The sequence below is a fragment of the Vombatus ursinus genome, unplaced genomic scaffold, assembly GCF_900497805.2.
Source record: "Vombatus ursinus unplaced genomic scaffold, bare-nosed wombat genome assembly UNPS02014807.1, whole genome shotgun sequence".
NCBI lineage: Eukaryota > Metazoa > Chordata > Mammalia > Diprotodontia > Vombatidae > Vombatus > Vombatus ursinus.
Window position 1 is genome coordinate 8,941,679 of NW_020954585.1, and position 22,678 is coordinate 8,964,356.

Consider the following 22,678-nt stretch of genomic DNA (forward strand, 5'->3'; position numbering starts at 1 on the left):
ACAGTCACAAAGTCTCAAAAAATGTGGATTGGTAATAGAAATCTATTCTACCTGACAAGAAAATAGGATGGGAAAGGGATAAGGGAAAGAAGGGATGATAAAAGAAGGGAGTGATTAGAAGCAAAACAGACCTTAGAGGAGAGACAGGGTAAAAAGAGAGAGAGAAAAGGATAAGCAGTAGAAAATAAGATGGAATGAAACAGGTGATAATGGGCATCCTTGCTTCACCCCTGATCTTATTGGGAAGGCTTCTAGTTTATCCCTGTTACAGATAATGCTTATCCTTGGTTTTAGATAGATACTACTTATCATTTTACTCTGTTTGCATTAGGGTCACACAGATAGAAAGTGTCTGAGGCCAGATTTAAACTTAGGAAGAGAGTCTTCCTGACTCCAGTCAAGGTGCTCTATCCACTGTGCCACCTAGCTTCCCCAAGTGAATTTTAGCAAATATTTAAAGAACAAATAATCCCAATATAAACTATTTGACAAAAAAAATAGGTAAAGGAGTCCTACCAAATTCCTTTTATGACATAAATATGGTTTTGATACCTATTGTAGTGAGAACAAAGACAGAGAAAGAAAACTATAGATCAATTTCCTTAATGCATATTGATGCAAAAAATTTAAATAAATTACTAGCAAGGAGATTCCAGCAATATATCACAAAGATCATATACTATGACCAGGTGGAATTAATACCAGGAATGCAGAGCTGATTCAATATTAGGAAAACTATCTGTATAATTGACCACATCAATAACAAAAACAACAAAAATCACATGACTGTATCAATAGATGCAGAAAAGGCCTTTGACAAAATGCAATATCCATTCCTATTAAAAACACTAGAAATCATAGGACTCAATGGAGTCTTTCTTAAAGTGATAAGTAATATCTATCTAAAACTAAGAGCAAACATTATCTGTAATGGGAATGAACTTGAAGCCTTCCCAATAAGATCAGCAGTGAAACAAAGATGCCCATTATTACCCTTATTATTCAATATTGTACTAGAAATGCTAGCTATAGCAATTAGATATGAAAAAGAAATTGAAGAAATAAAAATAGGAAATGAGGAAACAAAATCATCACTCTTTGCAGATGATGATGGTATACTTACAAAAGCCTAGAGAATCACCTAAAAAACTAACTTGAAACAATTAACAACTTCAGCAAAGTTGGAGGATATAAAATAAACCAAAATAAATCATCAACATTTCTATACACTACCAACAAAACCTAGCAGCAAGAGATAGAAAAATAAATTCCGTATAAAATAACTGCAGGCAATACAAAAAAATTGAAAGTCAATCTGCCAAGCCAAACCCAAGGATTATATGAAGACAATTAAATTACAAAGCACTTTTCACACAAATAAAGGCAGATCTAAACAACTGAAAAATACTAATTGCTCATGGACAAGTCAATATAATATAAATTACAATTCTACTTAAGTTAATTTACTTGTTCAGTGCCATACCAATCAAACTATCAGAGCTAGAAAAAAGAATAACAATATTCATCTAGAAAAACAAAAGGTCAAGAATAAGAAGAGAATCAATGGAAAAAATATGAAGGACAACAGCCTAGTAGTTCCAGATTTTGAAACTATTTTTACAAAATGGTAATCATGAAAACAATCTGGTACTGGCTAAGAAATAGAGTGGTGGATCAGGGGATAGATTAGGTACACAAAAAACAGTAGGAAAGGACCATAGTAATCTAGTGTTTAATAAACCCAAAGATCCAAGTTTTGGGGGTAAGAACTCAACCTTTGACACAAATTGCTGGGAAAACCGGAAAGTATTTTGGTAGAAACTAGGCATGGACCAGTATCTCATTTTATATACCAAGATAAGGTCAAAATGGATAAAGGATTTAGATATAAAGGGTGATATAAGTAAATTAGGGGGCATGAAAAAATATACTTGTCAGATTTGTGGATAAGGGAAGAGTTTATGGCTAAATAATAGATAGAGAGGATCATGAGAAGTAAAATGGATAACTTTGATTACATGAAATAAAATAAAAGCTTTTGCACTAACAAAACTAATGCAGTCAAAATTAGAAGGAAAACAGGAAACTGGGGAAAATTTTTGTTTAATAACCAGATCTTCTTAAAAGAAAAATGTGTGCAATACAATTTTTAGTTTTAATTTACATTTTTCTCCATCACTTTTTAAAATCTAGACAATTACCAAAAGAACAAATCAAGTCCTGATTTGTAGCATTTATTGATTTCTAAGGTGTAAATACTCACACTGAAAATTTTACAATTAGTTCTCTTAGTCAGTAGGAGCTGGCTGTACCACATATAATCCAAGAAGGTCAATGACAAAAAGAAAGGCCTCATGTACTGCAAAATATTTATAGTAATAATATAGTAGTATTTATAGTAGCACTTTTTTTTGTAGTGGCAAAGAACTGGAAATGACATAGTTATCCAGGGTCTGTCATAAGAAATTGTTGGACATGAATATAGTGTAATACCACTGTGTTGTAAGAAATGGCGACTATGGTGAGGACAGTGAAACAAAGGAAGACTTACTTGAAATGATGCAAGGTCAAGTAAATAGAACCAGGAAAATATATACAATAACTACAACAAGAAATAACAGCAAAAAAAAAATTGAAACAGAATGCTGAGAAATGATGACCAAGGTTGGCTTCCACGAAAATATATGAGAAGACAACCAGTAGAATATTGATATTAAAGAGATGGAACTTTATGTAAGGAAAAAGTTTGAGATCATCAAAGGAATTTTTGCAGTTTCCTGAAAGCAATCTAGCCTGTTCTCTCTCTTCTTTTAAGTGTTTATGTCTGAACCAAATTCATAGTCTGTTTGTACTGCCTGTTTCAGATATCCTGATGGATAAGATTTTTAGGTTTTCCATTCAATTACATGGAATAACAATGATTATAGACATTCTTCATCTACTTGGTCTTTACTGCATAGCTGGTTAGCCAAATACTTTTGAGTGGCTACAGATCTCTTCCAGGAGGCTCTACAGTGTTCTTAGACTCATGTGACAAGCACAATGTCACCCACAAACAGCAGCATCTGAAGGACCTCACTATCCACATGGGTATCCCTTTTCAACTTGGGCTTTGTGCTGGATTACCTTCATGCTGTGAGGAACATGCTTTTTAAATAGATTTTGCTCTGATTTAGGGCTTGCTAGATGCTTATAATTAAAAAGTCATTGAACAAGGTAATTTTTGTTATTCCTTTCAAGGAATCTTGAATGATTTTTAATACATAGATATTACAAGAGACCTTTTAAGGAGGGCTTTTGTTAGAAGAGAGCCTTTAAGGAGTCTTTTTGTTTCAACAAATCAATGACTTTAAAAAAATAAATTAATGGAAACCTCACACTGGGTTATTTTTGTTATTTCTTTCAAGGAATCTTGAATGATTTTAAGACATGAATGGGATACACTTTAATGGAAGAAAGCCTTTAAGACAGTATTTTATTCCAACAAATCAATTGCTTTACAAAAATCAACTAATAATACAAACAGTGGAATCTGTACTTTTGACAACTTTTAGTCAATTTGTAATGGTAAAGGTGTGGTTTCCTGTGGAATATCACTTGGAAAAGTTTGTTCTCTTCTAATATTTTAATTGAAGATTATATACATATAAATGATTCTCATAAATATTTCCTATTGATGAGAAAATAGGCATATTGTTTGGTAATTCTTGATATTCTTTTGGTCACTCTTCTTCAGTATTGAGTTTCATATTTTTTTTTGAAGCAATCAGGGTTAAGTGACTTACCCAGGGTCACACAGCTAATGACTATCATGTGTCTGAGGCCAGATTTGAACTCAAGTTCTCCTGACTCCAGGGTCAGCACTCTATTCACTGAGCTACCTTAGCTGCCCCAAGTTTCATATTTTTCAATACACATTGTATCATTCCCTTCTTCATATTATTTGTGAATTGATGCCTCACCATCCTCATAATTGTTTCACTTCTAACATGGATTTTCTCTATATATACTTATTCTAAAATAGCTACTTTCCTCATCTTCATTTTAGCTAGTGTCATTTTTACCTTCTCTATCTGTATATCTGAAGTTGTGACATTAGACTCCAAAAGTGGTAGTTCAAATGTTCTTTATGGCAAATTTTTTTAAATACAAAAATCTTTGCAGATCTTTTCTGTTTTCTTTCTCTTTGTCCTTCCATTTTCATCCTCCAATGACCCTGGGATGACTTTGCTTAGTTGTATCTTCCACCAAGCTTTCTTTAATCTTCTTTACCCTCTACTACTACTCTTTCTTTTATGAGGCTATGCTCCTAATCTTTCATTCTCCTTTTCCTTAAGAGTTTACAAATTTTTTATTTTAGATTGATTTCACCTTTGACTGCCATTTTTCTGTATCTGGTAAGTTAAGTGTTTGCTGACTAATGTCCTTTTAAGTCTCTTTTGGTGTCCTTGTTATGGCTATTTATTTATTGAAATATATGTATGGAATTATTGTGATCCATGTTAATATTCTTTCTTAATTTAACAAGCTTTCATTATTGACATATTGTTTAAATAAGTCAGGGCTGAGTTTTTTTTAATTGTATGCCATGTCTTTTTCTCATTTTTATTCTTTTTTCTAACTTTGTATTAATTCTTATATTTGATGTTTTATGAAGGAATACTTTTCATTATCTTTCAGTATTCTCCTCTAGAAGAATTTGCAGATGAGTTTATATAATCTAAATTAGTATTGCTCTGGGGCACATGTATCTTAGGTTGGCAAAAACATTAAATGTTTGTGAACTCATGTAGTTTCTAGGCTCTTTTGTCCTCCTCATTGTGGTAGTTGCATCCTAGCAGTTATATTTTTATAAATAATGATGAAAATCCATGTGGATATTTGTTCCTTAATTCATTTTCTTCTTATTTTTTTGGTCAACAGCTTATTTAAATGGTTAGGTTGGAGTTCATTCAATTGTCTGCTATCTTATTTTCATCTTTTTTCTTCCTACTAACTTAATGTTAATTTTTATCTTTTCTATAATGTCAATGGTCAGACTATGCAAATAGCAAATTTGGAGGTGACTAGCACGGTGGTAACTAGAAATTTCCTTTTCCTTAATATTATTGCCAGTTTAATTTTCTTTTTTTTAATTTTAACTCTTATTTTATTATTTTATTTTTTAATTTTTTTTTGTTTTCAACATTTACTTCCAAAAGATTTTGAGTTCCAAATTTTCACCCCATCTCACCCCTCCCCTCACCCCAAGACGGCATGCATTCTGAATACCCCTTCCCCTAGTCTGCCTTCCCTTCTATCTCTCCACCCCCTTCTCTTATCCCCTTCCTCTTCTATTTTCCTGTAGGGCAGGATAGATTTCTGTACCCCATTTCCTGTATTTCTTATTTCCAGTTGCATGTGAAAACATTTTTTTTAAACATGTGTTTTTAAAACTTTGGGTTCCAAATTTTCTCCCTTCCTCCCTCCCCACCCACCCTCATTGATAAGGCAAGCAACTAAATATAGGTTATATATGTGCAGTTATGCAAAACACTTCCATAGTAGACATGCTGTGAAAAACTAACTCTATTTCCCTTAATCCTATCCTGCCTCCCCCATTTATTCTATTCTTTCTTTTCACCCTGTCCCTCCTCAGAAGTATTTGCTTCTGATTACTCCCTTTCCCAATCTGCCCTCCTCTCTATCATCCCCCTGTTCTCTTGTCCCCTTCCCCTCCTTATTATCCTGTAGGGTAAGACAGATTTCCATACCAATTGAGTGTGTATGTTATTCCCTCCTTAAGTCAAATCCTATGAGAATAAGATTCACTTATTCCCTCTCACCTTCCCCCATTTCCCCTCCACTGTTAAGAGCCTTTTCTTTTCTGTTTTTTTTTTGTGAGATAATTTACCCTGTTCTACCTTTCCCTTTCTCCTTCTCCTAGAATAATCCTCTCTCACCCCTTAATTTTATTCTCCAGATATGACCCCTTCATTTTCAACTCACCCTGTGCACTCTATCTATCTATCTATCTATCTATCTATCTATCTATCTATCTATCTATCTATCTATCTATCTATATCTATATATACATACATACATTTTTTCCCTCCAACTATCCTAATACTGACAAAGGTCTAATGAGTTACAAATATCATCTTTCCATTCAGGAATGTAAACAGTTCAACCTTAATAAGTCTCTTATGATTTTCTCTTTCCTGTTTACCTCTTCAGTTTTGTATTTGAAAATCAAATTTTTTCTATTCAGTTCTGGTCCCAGTTCCATTTTCTATGATGTTATTTGGCACTCACCATGTTCAGTGCCTTCTCATTTCTTGAAGAAATTATTCATATACTTATTAGGCTTCCATGTAGCTGTCAAATCTTTGATTTCTTGATACTGTATAATATTTTCCATTGTAGTTTTTACAATTCCCATGCCTACCTTTATACTGGGGTAATGAAGTCTTGATTTATACATATATTGCTTTAATTTGGAGCAGCATATGGATTTCTTTATGGAATTTTTCTGCTTCATCATCTGGAGCAGATATTGGTGCATAAGCTATAATTATTTTCATGGTGGTCTTTTTACAAATACTTCTAATGAGTGCTGCAAAGAGAGATGACCAGCTATACCTTGAATTGATGTTTTTCATTGCCTTTGGATGCAACTAACACTGCCAGCTCATTTATTTGCCTCTCTGAGAATCTGTGAACCATCCTTTCCTTTAAATGATTTTTTCTTATGGCTGCTGGTTTCATATATGGCAAGAATGCCAACACTGATATGGTTCACTTTCTCCAATAGCATGCCAACAGTTGAAATAGTTTTAATTTTTTTATTCTGAATCTATCAAACACCAAATAAAATAAGTATTTTCACATAGTATAACAACAACAACAACAAAGAGTATTGTACATGAAACTGCATATTTGTTATGTATGATTTGCTTTTCTTTTAAAACTCAACATGTAACTTTAAAAGCAGTCCTGCTCATCTATGATTCTTTCTACCTTCTTTCTATTCTTGTCCGTGCATCATATCTTCTCTATTTCTTCTATTTTCTTTCTCTCTTCCTTCCTTTTCTTTTTTCCTTCCTTCTTACCATCTCTTTTCATAGTTGGAAAAAAAAAAGAAAAACAAAATCCTCAAGCAAAACTAATCAACTCATAAATTTTTGGGTAAGGAGCTCATGCTTAGAACATCAATAGTTAAATCAACAGATACAGATGTTCTAAAAAGTATGTGACTCCTAGTATCCTCTGTGCCTCTTTTTAAAGAATGTTTTATTGATGCTCTTCTGCAAAAATCACTGTCACTTTCCAATGACTTCAACTCATAGAACCTCCCTTTATTATGAATGAGTTTGGTTAAATAAAATACAACTGTTGACTGTCTCTGAAAATGTATACTTCCTTCTACATTATATAGAGGTCTACCACCTCTATGCCATGAAGTAGAAGGCATGCTTCATCATTGTCTTCTGAAGTCACAAACAGTTTCTTCATTGTTCAGTGTTCTGAAGTCTTTTGGTGTTGTCATTGTGGTCGTTATGAAAATTTTCTATAGTTTCTGCTTACTTTGCTCTGCATTATTTTCTAAGTCATCCCAAGTTTTTCTTAATTTGTCATATTTTGTTTCTGACTCAAAGTCTCAAATGGATCTGTGATATCATTGATCTGGGAGTTCCCTCTAGGGAGTCAGATTTTGAGTCATCCATGCATGGTTTTTGTTGATACTTGTCAGTTGGTGCAGGGTGTTCATCTAATGCATTGGAAGCCTTTCTTGTGTTTTCCTGACATTGTAAGGGAGCCAGTGGAGCTTTTTGTTTGACTATCTGTCATCCCTCATCCTTGTTACATGACCAGCAATCTTTCTTCTTGTCACACATTTCCTTGGTGATATCTTTTGCTCTTCATCAATTATATGTTGTAGCCTGCTCACACTCACCATGTGCCAATCTAATCAACCTCTATAGGATAATATTTTTTAGTTCTTCAGCATTGTGTTTAATTCTTGGCCTTACATCACTGCAAGTAAAATGTTAGTATTAAAAAGGACCTTTAAATTTCTATTTTCATGAGAAGCATTAGCTGCAATTTATTAATCCAATTCCCAAGCAATGAATATTAATTTCCCTTTGAGTTTCTTCAGCACTCTCTTTTCTGCCACTCTTCTAGTTGAATGGGATTAAATTGAACGAAGGGTCATTTTATATTCTTACTTGTTTGTTTCATGGATTGCTGTGGCCATTATCTAGTGGACAATCTGGTCATGGGTCTCTCTGTATTTAGCTATGCTGCTCCATGAATTCCAGGCCCAGTATCTCTGCAGCATCATACTTTGAAGCTATTCCAATATGAAGGGATCTTGCTAGTAGTCTGCCTTCAAGAATCCAAGGTTTCCTTCCAGCTATAATAAAGCATCATGGTGAGACTTTTATAGTTCCCACTTCTGAATGGGTAGGTGAAAGATAATTGTGAATGCTTCAAAGGTTTCATCACCTCGGGTAAGGGTGGGAGTACGGATTACAAAGTGCATTTCTCATATTGGATACATAAAGCATAACAATAAACTAGCCTTGAACAAAGAGCCAACTTCACTTAGTTTGATTTGTTGAAGAAATCAAAGTTAGATGAAAAGGGTTAAGTAACCAGCCTTCCTCAGGAGTATAAAAAAAGAGAACATTCTTTGGCAGTTGAGAGTGGGGGAGGGGCAGAGAGAGAAGGAGTGGAAAAAGTGAAAAGAGAAAGAGAAGAGAAAATAGAAAAGGAGAATAGAAGAGGGAGAGAGAAGAAAGAAGATGGAGAGGGACAAGTAGGGAGAAGTAAAAGAAGGAGGGAAGAAAGAAAAGGAGGAGGAAAGAAGAGAAAGAAAAGAAGGTGAAGAGAAAAAAAAGTAGAGAGAAGATGGAGAGACTAGGAAGGAGAAAATAGGAGAGATAAACGGGGGAGAAAAGAAAGAAGATAGGGAGAGAAGATAGGAAGAGATAGGGGAAAAGAAAGAAGAGAAAGAAGAGAGAAGACGGAGAGAGAAAAGGAAAAATGAAATAAAGAGATAAGGAGAAAAAAGAAAGTAGAGAGGAGAGTGAAAAGAGAGAGAGAAAAAAAGAGGAGAGAATAAGAGAGAGAGAAACCACAACAAAGCAAGCTGAACCTAAGAGAGACAAGAAGCAAGCAGGGTGAGATATCAGGTTGAGTAAAAAAATAAAGTCATGAGAACAATAAAAGATGATCCATGAATCAAACATAAAATAAGCAGTATTCTGCCCATGAGAACAGGTTGATGCAATGAGTTTGTGCACAAGCCTCCAAGCTCAAGCAAAGCAGAGAGTAGAAACTTTGAGCTTATTTTGAAACTTTGAGCTTATTATGTTCATACTAACAGCCGGCTCATCCCCACCACTAGATTTTGGAAACTGAACCCTCTGTAGAAATAAAGCCCATGAGTTGAGGCTAGACGCATTTTTTTTTTTTTTGGCTCCAGATGTTTGTATCAGTCCTGGTTTGTGCTTTAAAAAAAACAAAAACCTTTAACTTCTACTCATGTGACTGACATATTACACTGCCTTGAATTTGTATGGTGCTTTACAGTTTTCACAATATATAACCGTACACTCTTACTTGATCTTCCCAGAAATCCTATGGTAGTGTTGAGAGTTAGCAATATTCTTATCATCTTCATCACCACTCTCATTAATTTGGATCTCATCAATGAATGGGGCCCAGAATCAGAGACTTTTCTTTGTTAATGCAGATGTGCATCTTCTCTACAATCTGTACTTTTACAAAGTTGCCTGGGGGCACTGAGAGATTAAATAAATTGTTGAGGGCTATGAAGGCTATTATGTTTCAGAGTCAGGACTTAAATCCAGGTCCTCTAAACTTTGAGGTCAACTCCGTATCCACCATGGTTAATGATTTTATTCTTATTCTTATCCCTATTTTACACATGGGAAAATTAAGACTGAAGGAAATTTTTAGTGACTTTTCCCAGGCTCTTCATACTAGGAGATGCAGAACTGGAACCTAGATCTCCTAATCTTGGTTAAAGTTCTTTCTATCATACCAGCTGGATATACTTACCTGCTGCTATCTGTTGGCTTTGAACTACAATGGGGCAAGTGTAAGTAACCAAGAAGATGGAAATTAGCCCTTCTGGATCCATTCTAGATCCTAATCTAATGTTGTGGCCTGGGAATACCAGCTCTAATTCTTAAATGCCACCAACTCACCTTAGTTGTTTCTCAGTCGTGTCTAACTCTTCATGATCCCATTTGGTGATTTCTTGGCAAAGATACTGAAGTAATTTGCCATTTCCTTCTCCAGCTTATTTGACAGATGAAGAAACTGAGGCAAACAGTGACTTGACCAGAGTCACATAGCTAGTAAGTGTCTGAGACAGATTTGAACTTGAGAATATGAGTGTTCTAGACTCTAGGCCTTCATCCACTTTGCCACATAGCTGCCCCCACCTTAGTACAAAGGTTTTATTTTTCAAGAGTGTACATTTTCTAACATCTAGTAGTGGGTTTAAGTTTATAGTATGGAGCCCTGGGTAAATCACCTTAAAGTTTACTTTGTGTACTGGGTTGGTGCATAGGCTGGGCGCTTCCCATGCCTGTTTGTCATTTCTGTTACTGCATGTTTGTCATTTCTGTTACCTAGAACCATAGAATTTTAGAGATAAGAAAGAATCTTCAGAATGTGTCATATAACCTCTGCATTTTATAGGAGACTGAAACCCAAGAGAGGTACAGTAATTTACCCAAATCAAATAGCTGGTTATTGGCAGAACTGGGCCTTGAACCTCTGGCTACCTATTCTATTCACTAAATCTGGGCACTGAAGTTCCATTGTCTGATAGCTTTTAATAATATGCCTTAGTTGGATTTTTCTGTTTTCTTTTATTCATTGGATGTTGAAAAATCTAATCTAATTAGAGCAGGGTCAAAAACTGATCAGGACAGCAATCAAAGAAGACTCCTCAAGGGAGTAAAGCTAAAAATTTCCCTCTGACAGCATCACTCCCTACAAGAGGACTTTGATGATTCCACTAGTTGTTGGTATTCTCTCTCCACCCCCTGCTTCCCCATGCTATTTTGTATTTATTTTGTATTGGATAATTGACATATATGCCCTCCCCTCCGCTCCCTACTCTAGGTAGAATGTAAACTCAATGAAGGTAGAAGCTATTTCATTATTTATTTTTGTATCCCCAATGTACTAGATACATCATCAGTACTTACAGTATTTCTTTGAAGCTCCTTATCTTACCAGGCAGGACTGGTTATTAGTATGATGGTGGGGACATTATCACTAGGTATTGATAAAGGAGCAGTCTGTATTTCCTTTTCATGCAGGAGGAAGATGTTGCTGCTTTGGGTTACTTTACTTCTTTCCTCTTGTCTCTCAGTGGCCCAAGCATGGGGAGGATGGGATTTCCAGAATGACAGGGTCCGGAGACTTGAAGAGCTAGGGATCCAAGAGGAAAAGAACTTGTTGGTGCTCACGGCAACAACACTGTCCAGAGTGCTGAATGAGACTCGGTTTCTGATGGTGGAATTCTGTAAGTAATCTGGCCTTCCCAAAAGAAATGGGCTCAGCAGTTGGGATAGAACAAAAGGGGAGTTTAATTATAGCTCACATTTCTATGGCATTTTGAGAGTCACAAAACTTTGAAGTTTTAGTAAGAAGGAAGGAAAAGGTTTTATTTTGCTTTGTTTTGTTTTTTGCTCTCAAGAACTTACACTTTATTTTTTAAATTAATTTATTTATTTTTAGTTTTCTACATTCACTTCCACAAGATTTTGAGTTCCAAATTTTTCCCTCTCTCTCCCCTTCCCCCACCCCAAGATGGCATGCATTCTGAATACCCCTTCCCTTGATCTGCCCTCCCTTCTATCACCACCCCCCCCTTCTCTTGTCCCCATCCCCTTCTTTTTTCCTGTAAAGCAGGTTGGATTTCGATACCCCATTGCCTATATATCTTATTTCCCAGTTGCACATAAAAACAATTTTTAACATTTGTTTTTAAAATTTTGAGTTCCAAATTCTCTCCCTTCCTCCCTCCCCATCCACCCTCATTGAGAAGGCAAGCAACTTGATACAGGTTATACATGTGTAGTCATGCAAAACATTTCCATAATAGTCATGTTGTGAAAAACCAACTATATTTCCCTTCATCCTATCCCACTCTCCATTTATTCTATTCTCTCCCTTGACCCTGTCCCTCCTCAAAAGCGTTTGCTTTTGATTATCCCCTCCCCCAATCTGCCCTCTCTTCTATCATCCCCCCTCTCTTATCCCCTTCACCCCTATTTTCTTGAAGGGTAAGATAGATTTCCATACCCAATTGAGTGTGTATGTTATTCCCTCCTTAAGCCAAGTCTGATGGAGTAAGATTCATTCATTCCCTCTCACCTCCCATCCTCTTCCCTTCCACGGTAAAAGCTTTTTTCTTGCCTCTTTTATGTAAGATAATTTACCCCATTCTACCTCTCCCTTTCTCCTTCTCCCAGTACAATCCTTCCCCCCAATTTTATTTTTTAGATATCATATCTTCATATTCAATTCACCCTGTGTCCTCTGTCTATATATATTCCCTCCAACTACCCTAATACTGAGAAAGGTCTCATGAGTTGTAAATACATTTCCATGTAGGAATATCAACTTTAATAAGTCCCTTATGATTTCTCTTTCCTATTTACCTGTTCATACTTCTCTTGAGTCTTGTATTTGAAAGTCACATTTTCTATTCAGCTCTGGTCTTTTCATCAAGAATGCTTGAAAGTCCTCTATTTCACAGAATATCCATTTTTTTCCCCTGAAGAGTTATACTCATTTTGCTGGGTAGGTGATTCTTGGTTTTAATTCTAGCTCCTTTGACCTCTGAAATATCGTATTCCAAGCCCTCAGATCCCTTAATGTAGAAACTGCTAAATCTTGTGTTATCCACCATACTTGAATTGTTTCTTTCTGGCTGCTTGCAATATTTTCTCCTTGATCTGGCTATAATATTCCTAGGAGTTTTCCTTTTGGGATCTCTTTCAGGAGGTGATCAGTGGATTCTTTCAATTTCTATTTTACCCTCTGGTTTGAGAATATCAGAGCAGTTTTCCTTGATCATTTCTTGAAAGATGATATCTAGGCTCTTTTTTTTTGTATCTTGGCTTTCAGGTAGTCCAATAATTTTTAAATTATGTCTCGTGGATCTATTTTCCAGGTCAGTTGTTTTCCAGGTTAGTTTTCCACATCAGTTTTCCAGGTCAGTTTTCCAATGAGATATTTCACATTGTCTTCTATTTTTTCATTCTTTTGGTTTTATTTTATAATTTGTTGATTTCTCATAAAAGCATTAGCTTTCATTTACTCCATTCTAATTTTTAAGGAATTAGTTTTTTTCAGCTTTTGGACTTCCTTTTCCATTTGACCAGTTCTGCTTTTTAAGGCATTCTTTTCCTCATTGGCTTTTTGGACCTCTTTTGCCATTTGGGTTAGTCTATTTTTAAAGGTGTTATTTTCTTTGGTATTTTTTTGGGTCTCCTTTAGCAAGCTGTTGACTTGTTTTTCATGATTTTCTTGCATCACTCTCATTTCTCTTCCCAGTTTTTCCTCTTCTTCTCTTACTTAGCTTCTCTAACTCCTTTTTGAGTTCTTCCATGGCCTGGGACTGATTCCTAGTTTTCTTAGAGACTTTAGATGTAGGAGTGTTGACTTTGTTGTCTTCTTCTGGTTATATGTTTTGATCTTCTTTGTCACCAAAGTAAGATTCTATGGTCTGACTTTTTTGCACTGTTTGCTCATGATCCCAGCCAATTTCTTGAGTTGTAAACTCTTTATTAAGGTAGGTGTCTGCTTCTAGTGTGGAGAATGTACTGTCCCAAGCTTCAGGGGTTTTGTGCAGCTGTTTTCAGAGGTATTTCTAGGGACCTGTAAATTTTCAATTCTTCCAAGGTGATATGACCAAAGGTGAGGTGTTTGCTCCTTTCCTGGCCTGTGCTCTGGTCTGTGAGTGACCACAATCACTCTTTTCTGTCTTAGAACTGTGAGGAGGATTCCCTCTCCACCCCTGCCACAAACTCCACCGTGCCAATGCTTCTCCTTGCCCCAGGACCACCACCCAGTACTGTGACCCAGATCCAAGCACGGGCAAAGCAAGAGAATCCTGCCTCAACACTAGCAAAGAAATCCCTGAAATCCCCCAAAAGGTTTTGATTTTCTTAGGACAACTGTTTGAGCTATCTAATATTAGCTGGGAAATGAGAGGTATAGGCAAGTTAACATGATTTACAGTATCACAGCATTTGAGAGCTGAAAGGGATTTCCATAGGCAAGTTAACATGAGTTACAGTATCACAGCATTTGAGAGCTGAAAGGGATTTCTATAGCCATATCATAACCAAGTCATATACTAAAGCCACATACATAACTAAGGGTCATTCAACCTCTGCTTGAAGACCTCTAAGGGTGGGGATCATCTCTCAAAGCAACCTATTTCACCTTTGGACAACTCTTAAATAGTTAGGAAGTTTTTCTTGACATGAAGCCAAAATTTGTCTGTCTGAAGCTCCTACCCATTGCTCCTGGTTCTGCCCTCTGGAGGCAGAACAAATAGAAGTAGTCAAATCCCTCCTTCACACAACAGCTCTTCAAATATGTGAAGCTGGCTCTTATGTCTCCCTATCCTAGTATTATTTTCTCCAAGGTAAACATATCTAGTTCTATCTTTATATCATCTGTTCTCATTTGCCCCATGTCCTTCATTATTTTTGGTTGCCCTCCCCCTTACAATTCCCAGTTTATGAATATCCTCCTTAAACCACCCAGCTCAGAACCAAACAATGTTACAGGTGAGGTCTGAAAAGAACAGAGGATAGTAGGACTATTACTTTCCTGCGCCTGGAAGCTATGCCTCTCTTAATCCAGCCCAATATTGTATTAGTTTTTTTTTAGCTTTCATATCACATTGTTATTCATGTTGGGCTTTTATCCATTAAAAACCTTGATCTTTTTTTTTTCCAAAATAATTGCTGTCTAAATATGCCTCCTCATGCTTCACTTATGAACTAGGGGCATTCTAAAATATCCAAATACAAGACTTTATATTTATCCTTATTGAACTTCATCTTATTAGATTCAAATTAATTCTTAATCTAGCCTGTTAATAGATTTTTTGCATATTGACTCTGGTCCTGTGTGTTAGCGGTCCCTTTCAACTTTGTGTCATATGAAACATTGATGATCATGTCATCTGCTTTTGTCTGAGTCATTTGACAAAAACATTAAACAGATAGGAACAAGCACAGAATTCTAGGGAATTCCACTAGAGGCTTCCTGCTAAGTTGGCATTGAACCATTAACAAATGCTCTTTCAGTTCAGCATCTAAGCAATTCTGAATTTTATTGTACTATCCTTTAGTCCCAATGTCTCCATCTTATCCAAAAGAATGGATATGGGATGCTTCATCAAAATATTTGCTAATATCTAAATAAATGATATCTATAGCATTCTAACCATCTACCTATTCAGTAATCCTGTCCTACCCATCCCCCCGAAAGGAAATTAGGCTATTCATTCAAGAAACCTTCTCTGAGTAAGCAATGACCTTGCCCTGCTAGTGCTGCATCTAGCACTTTGCACATCTCCTCTGTGTTTATCATTTATTATAGCTATTTTTGTATTTGTCATATCTACCTCTTTTAACTATATGTAAGCTTTTTTAAGGCAAGAACTGTGTCATATCAATTTTTAAAAATTTCACCCTGTTTAGCACAGTGCTGTACAGAAGATATACTTGATAATTTTATCCACTGAATTGATTTGAAATATCTATCTATATATGTAGATATAGATGGTTTACTTAGAAAATCCCAAAGAATAATCAAGGAAACTAAATGAAACAATTAATAGCTTTAGTAAAGTGGTAGGATGCAAAATAAACACAAAAAAGTCAATAATATTTATATATAGCAGTAACAATTCATGAGGAAACAGTAGAAAAGAAGTCCCATTTGAAATAACTACAAAATGCTTAAAATAGTCAGTCTGCCAAGGCACATTCAAAACATAAATGCAGTTACAAAATATTATTAAAAGAAATAAAGAATTACTTAAAATTGAAATGATATTCATTGCTTATGATGGGGCCCCATCCATATAATAAAAATTATATTACCTAAATTCATTCATAGATTATTGCTATACCAATCAAATTACCAAAGAAAGTTTCCATAGAACCAGATAAAATAGTAACAAAATTCATTTAGAGGAACAGAAGGTCTAAAATCTTGAGATTATAAACAATATATACAATGACTGTAACAATGTGAAGAAAGAACTATAACCAAAAATGCAACTGACTGCTGTGTAACTATAATGCCCAACCTTCACCCTAGTGAAGAAATAGGACCCCTAATGCTCTGCACTCCCTTCTTTACAGGAGTAGAGAACTATGGGTATGGAGGATTCCCTATATCATCAGGTACAGGTTAATTTTATTGAACTGCCTCCCTACTATAGGTATTCTATATTAAAAGAGCTAGATATTTGGGTAGGGGACCAGGAAATTATATATTCAGAATCAAAGGTGATGTGAAAGAAAAAGATATAAATAAAAATAGAAAAAAAGTACATCTGATTTATTCTTCAACATCTTTTATATAATGGAGGGTATGGGCCTGTTTTTAGTAGGCTTAGAGTCAGATGATCATTGTTTGGTGGTCCTTCTCTACCATTTATTATCTATGAACCCTTTAATAAGCCAATTATCCTCTTTGGCCCTCAATTTCTTTGCCTGTAAAATTGAATAATTGAATAATATTTGTATTTACTACCTCAGAGCTGTTTTAAGACTCAAAAGAGATATTAAGTCTAAGGTTCTTTGTAACCATAATTCAATAAACACCTGAAATCTACTACTACGTTATTTTCTGTACTGGACAAAAATCTACATTTAGCTTGATTTGTCTGAGGCCTCATAAGTAAGGAAAAATTCATTTTGGGACTCTGCAAGAAATCATACATTTTGGAGGTATTTTAGATAGATTTTATCTTTTATTTTTTTGGGCTAGGCAGTAGGGTTAAGTGACTTGCCCAGGGTCATACAGCTAGTAAGTGTTATGTGTCTGAGGCTGGATTTGAACTCAGGTTCTCCTGACTCTAGGGCCAGTGCTTTATCTACTGCACCACCTAGCTGCCCCTTAGATAGATTTTATCAATAAGTGTTGAAACATAAAGAATTTTCTACTTGAGCCTTATTTGACTAAAATTTTAAATTAAAACAGCATCAGCTAATCTCTTCCTGGGCCAAGTATTCTGTTTAAACCAAGTTTTATGGCACTTTCTATTTGGCCTAAAATGATTGCTTTTAAATTTCAAAGAGATCCCTTCTTCTAGGGTTAAGGAATTTGGTGACCAAATTCATGGTTGCCCTGATGTGATGATTCAGCTTGGTCAGTTCAACTTCTTTCCCAGTTTGCAAGCTGACCCAATTTTGGCCTCAGATGAGATCTTCTGGTGCCTGCCAACTCTATTACTGGCAGTCTCTGCTCCTCTCAGTAAAGCAGAAAGTTGAAAATGGAGAAACACGAGAAGACGGAGATGAATTGAGTGGAATTAGGCCTCGGGTAAAACATTCACAAAGACCTTTCACCCCTTCTGTAGTATTTTAATCTAATGATTTCTAGCAATGTTTACCTAACTGTGTCACCTACATAGAGAGGCAGGGTAAGTTAGCAATTAACTATTTTTGGAGTCAGGAAGACCCAGATTCAAATCCTGCCTCTGACACGTGCTGACAGTGTGACTGTAGGCATATCAATGTTATCACTCAGGGTTCCCAGGTAACTCTGTAAGACTAGATGTTGCAAGATAGTTGCTGATTTGTATTTGTATTGGAGTTTCTTCACTCCAGAGCCCCCATACTCATGCAATCATAATGAAGATTTGTTTAAAAATCTCCTAGACAATGATTTACAGCAGTTAGTACAGGAGTTGGGGGTAGGAGAGATTGATTTCTGTTTCTTAGTGTTTTATATTAGCCAGCTTGAGACTGGTCTCCTGAATTTTCTCTTTATAGCAATGAAATATTTTGTTCCACCCAACTGTGTTTCATGGAGATGAGATAGGGGCTAGGAAAAAGTAAGCTATCCCAAATTTCAGGATTTGGAATGAATTTGTTCTTTTCTCTATTCCATAAGAAGGAAAGTGAATTCTAGAACTCCTGTCTTTTTGTAATAAAAACATTTACCTTAAATACTCTTCAAATCAGGATATTCCTTTCCCAGAACATTCATAGGATTATAGATTTAGAGCTAGAGGAGACCCTTGAAGTCATTTAACGGATAAGGAAATAGGGAGAGAGAAAAGATAAGTCCAAGGTCTCATAACTAGCAAGTATCTGAGTTAACATTTGAATGTAGTTTAGGTGGTGCAGTAGATAAAGTGCCTTGAGTCAGAAAGACTCATTTTCCTGAGTTCAAATCTTGGCCTCAGACACTTACTAGCTGTGTGACCCTGGCTAAGTCACTTATCCCTGTTTGCCTCAGTTTCCTCATCTTAAAATGAGCCAGAGAAGGAAATGGTAAAACCACTCCAGTTCCTTTGCCAAGAAAATGCCAAATGGGGTTACGGAGAATCATCCACGACTGAACAACAACAACAACAACAACAACTTCCACATTCCTAGTCCACTGCCCTACCTATTACTGCCTCAGAGATTCCTCCATAAAGGGATTTATTAAGCCCTACCCAAGAAACTTCATCTCCATTGCAGGAAAGCTAGAGAAGAGGCAACCATTCTGAAATATTACTTTGATGATTCAGAATTGAGCCTCAGACCACAAAACTAATAATGTTATTTGGAGATCATAGACCTAGATCTGGAAGGGTCCTCAGACACCATGTACCACTACCACTTCTCTCGCATTTTGAAGACAAAGAAATTGAGCCCTTGGGATATTTGGTGAGTTGCCCAAGGTTGCACAGATAGTAAAAATCAGAAGTGGGGTTTGAATCCAGGACTTTGGACGCTAGAGTCAGTGTTTTTTCTGCTGTATCATGTTGATATAGTCACTGCCTCACTTAAATCCAATTCACAGGCATGTCACGACATCGACCTCACAATGTCATTGGTCCTCTGTGAGAACAACAACAACAACAGCCATTCACCCCTTCTTTCCCTATTCCTATGATTAAAGAGGTCTGAGATTCCATACTTAGGGTCTCAGCTCAATGTTGTCAATGTTCCAATGAGCCATTTAGGACTGAACAACCTGATACCACTGCTGTCCTCAGGGGGACATTCCCACAGAGTTCTGAGCCAGAAAATCCCAAAGCTATTTGAAAAGCCAAATAGAGCAAATACTTTCTTACCCCTTCTCTTCTTTCTTCTTTTCCTGCTTAGCATTCAACTCCACACCCAATCCACTCCTTTCCTGTTTTGCCTTGGCTGATCTGAGACCTGGTCACTTTCTTAATATACTTCATGAATTTATAAGTGGAATCATATCTCTTTCTGTTTTTAGTCTGTCCTCAGATGGCAGCTGTTCGGAGGCCCATTGGTCATTTTCAATGTTGTTCTATGGTCCAAAGTGTTACACTTTGGACTGTACCTGGTGTTCCAAGGGAGGGCACACCATGGCCTCAGACAAATCTTTTTTCTTGGCATTGGGACAGTCTTTCTTGCTGTAGCAGCACACTGGGCAGAGAACAGTGAGTGAATGATAGCTACGTCATCTGTATTGAAGGTACAGCTTGCTACTCAGTAGCCACTCATTCAGTTGAAGAGTTTCCGGTGGTTTGAGCTTACCACCACATTCTGGAATTATTTTGCCCTCTTCAGCAAATGCAAACAATCTGGGTTTATGATCTTGGGCAATTTATTTCCACTCTCTGGGCCTCAGCTTCCTCACCTTTAAAATAAAGGGGTTCAGACAAGATGACTTCTAGTTCTAAAGCTCAAATTCTACAATTCCGTCTTGAATTCTAAACCCAGAATAGTGCCTGTTTTTTAATTCAGAAACTTGGTCTGACTTGGTTATATTTTGTGTGTGGTTGATTATGGTTGGTTATACAATGTGATACATTGTACCTATGTTCTTCTCCATAACCTTGCAATTCACTTGGTCCAAAGCAGTAGAATTCCAACTTAACCATCCGCAAAATGACAATCAAAGTAATTTTTGTTGTTGTTGTTCAGTCATTTTCAGTCACATCAGACTCTTTGTGGCCCCATTGGGGTTTTCTTGGCAAAGATACTGGAGCGATTTGCCATTTCCATTTCCAGCTCATTTTACTGAGTCGAAGAGGATTAAGTGACTTGCCCAGGGTCACACAGCTTATTAAGTGTCTGAGGTCATATTTGAGTTCAGCAAGATGAGTTTTCCCGACCTCAGGCCCAGCACTCTATCCACTGCTCCACCTAGTGGCGAAGTAGTTTAGGTACTCCAAAATAATGGTCAGTCTAAAATAATTTCTCTTTGCACTGGGAGTTCATGTTTGATCCCTCCCCTCAACAGACCAGTCTTTATTATGTTTTGTTCAGGCTAACATTAAAATGAGCTTTCAGTCAGCCGATAATATTACGATAACAAAAGAGAAGAAGATGCATATGGTGGGAAGAGGTGTAGAGGAAGGCTGCCAACTTCTCAGGTCATAGGATTAAAGGTTGGATCATTGATTTAGAACTGAAAGGGACCTCAGAGGCCGTCTCCTCCAACCTCCTCATTTTACAGATGTGGAAGATAAGGACAAGAAAGGTTAAAGTCACACAGATAATAAGTAGCAGAGGGAAGAGCTGAATGTAGGTCCTCTGACTCCAATTCCTTTCCACTTACAGATTCTACTTGAGTCATAAACGATTGAGGAGGAGCCAGCCAAACTTTTCCAAGGACATTCGTGTTCAATAGGGGTTCTAAACCAATATGTCTTAGGCCTTGGAGCTTTCTATTATGAAGAGAATGTCTTACGAGTCATGATTTTTAAGCTAAGCTTCAATTCACATGTATTTGAAACAAGGTACTATCACCTGGAGGAATCAGGAAAGGCCTTATGAAGGAGATGACTTTAGCTAAGCTTTGATATAAATGAACTTCAGATTATAAGAGGCAGAAATGAGGAAGAAATCCTGTGCCAAGGCATAGACACAGGTGACAAAATGTTGTGTATACGGATTGATAAGCAGACTGGTTTGACTGGTCTGAAGAGTAAGAAGAAGACGGATGTATGATAAACCACAGAGGCTATCTTATTTCCATAGATCTTCCCAGCCAAGGCCGTCCAATGTTTTTACAAAGAAAATTATAGTTTAGAGGTCAGCTGGGCATGTGTACAGTGGCCTGTGGAGATAGACCAGTACTTTTGGCATATGTGCTATTGGAGAGATTCAACAGTACTGAATCTTTTTGCCTGGAATGCTCCTTGGCATGTTAACTTCTCCTTTCCCTTCCACCTTTTCAAAAATCTTAAACAACTGTTAGCTCTAAGTCAGACGTGTCTCATGGAAGTTATGTTTGTGTTAGACAGAATGTTACAGACAAAAGCCATGGAGTTGCCTGGGCCTGGATCTGTGACATCCCGGGACTGAGAGCAAATACTGACAAGGTACTGGGCCTGACACAACTGGAGGCCCAGAGAGGCCAGACAGGTGGAGGAGGTGCCTAGACACTGTTTGAGACAGACCACTTCTTTTTGCACTGAAGGACACCAACCTTGGTGACAGTGCTCTTGTCTCTCATCGCTCAAGTTGTAACCAAAAGTCTGATCCTAAACAAACAAATGAACGAATGAATGAATAATAAAAAAATGCCCAAAGCTTGTCTTGTATTTCTCATGGGTGTAACATGGGTCCCCTGTGACACTGGTTCAGTGTGAGTTTGGGGTAATCAATTCTGAAATTCAATTCCCAAATCCCCTCATCCAGTACAACTCCCCATTGCCATATGATAAAAAGATTGCTTAATCCAATGATAAAAGTATTTAATTAAAATGTTTTTCCTAAGAAGCGCTTAGGAAAGCTTAACAGCTAACTTCAGTGTGATGTGATCTGTATGAATGATCTATATAACAGATGTTCTTATTGTCAGTCTGATATCAGAACTCTTCTGTTTTCTCAGAAGTCCTTTATTATTTTTGAATTCATTTGTCTTTATTCTTATGATTATAGAGCTTTGATGTAATTTTTTTAAAAAAATCTTGCTGTTCAGTGAATTAAGCATCTTTGCATTCACCACTATTTTCTTGAGAGTCAGTCAGCCACAACTCCCAAAAGCCAATCACAACCTTGCTCTGGAAAACAACTAAATCCCCAAATTAAATTTCAACTTGTCCTCTCAGTAGCATCATTTCCCCTACTCCCACTCATTTAGCATGTTCATTTTCTCTGTCTTGTTACATTCCTTAGAAAGGAAAGGGAAGGAGGGAAGGAAGAATGGAAGGAAGGAAAAGGAAAGGCTAACTTTAAAAGAAATTAAACAGGCTCAGGTCTGTTACACCCAAAAAGGGAGTAAGCACACTGTATTGATTACCTGAAGCTTCTAGACCATTAAGTGAACCTTACCCCATGGACTTACAGTTCATTATGAGTGCAGATAAAGTGAAATCCACAATAAGCAAACAATTTAGGTCAACTCAAAAGGAAAAAAAATAACATGGATGAGCCTCTAGCACATGCTTAGGAGCACTAGTGGGCAC

The 22,678-nt window shown here is 36.6% G+C and overlaps 2 protein-coding genes across 5 annotated transcripts in view; one reads left to right on the top strand and one right to left on the bottom strand.

The window, feature by feature from the left end:
* Positions 1-19,585, bottom strand: part of LOC114052364 (acyl-coenzyme A synthetase ACSM5, mitochondrial-like) — a 66,363-nt gene extending 46,778 nt beyond the window's left edge. For 2 of the 4 annotated variants that reach the window (XM_027874927.1, XM_027874924.1), the window contains exon 1: positions 11,235-11,352. The gene's annotated coding sequence lies outside the window, so the exon portion shown is untranslated. Of the gene's footprint in view, positions 1-8,210; positions 8,291-11,234; positions 11,353-19,360 lie in introns of those variants that run through there. The other 2 variants (XM_027874926.1, XM_027874925.1) reach the window with 2 other exon arrangements.
* The window catches only part of PDILT (protein disulfide isomerase like, testis expressed), a 70,170-nt gene continuing 55,837 nt past the window's right edge, over positions 8,346-22,678 (top strand). The window contains 2 exon segments of the mRNA XM_027874928.1: positions 8,346-8,416; positions 11,349-11,554. Of these exon segments, the coding sequence (XP_027730729.1) occupies positions 8,346-8,416; positions 11,349-11,554 (277 nt within the window).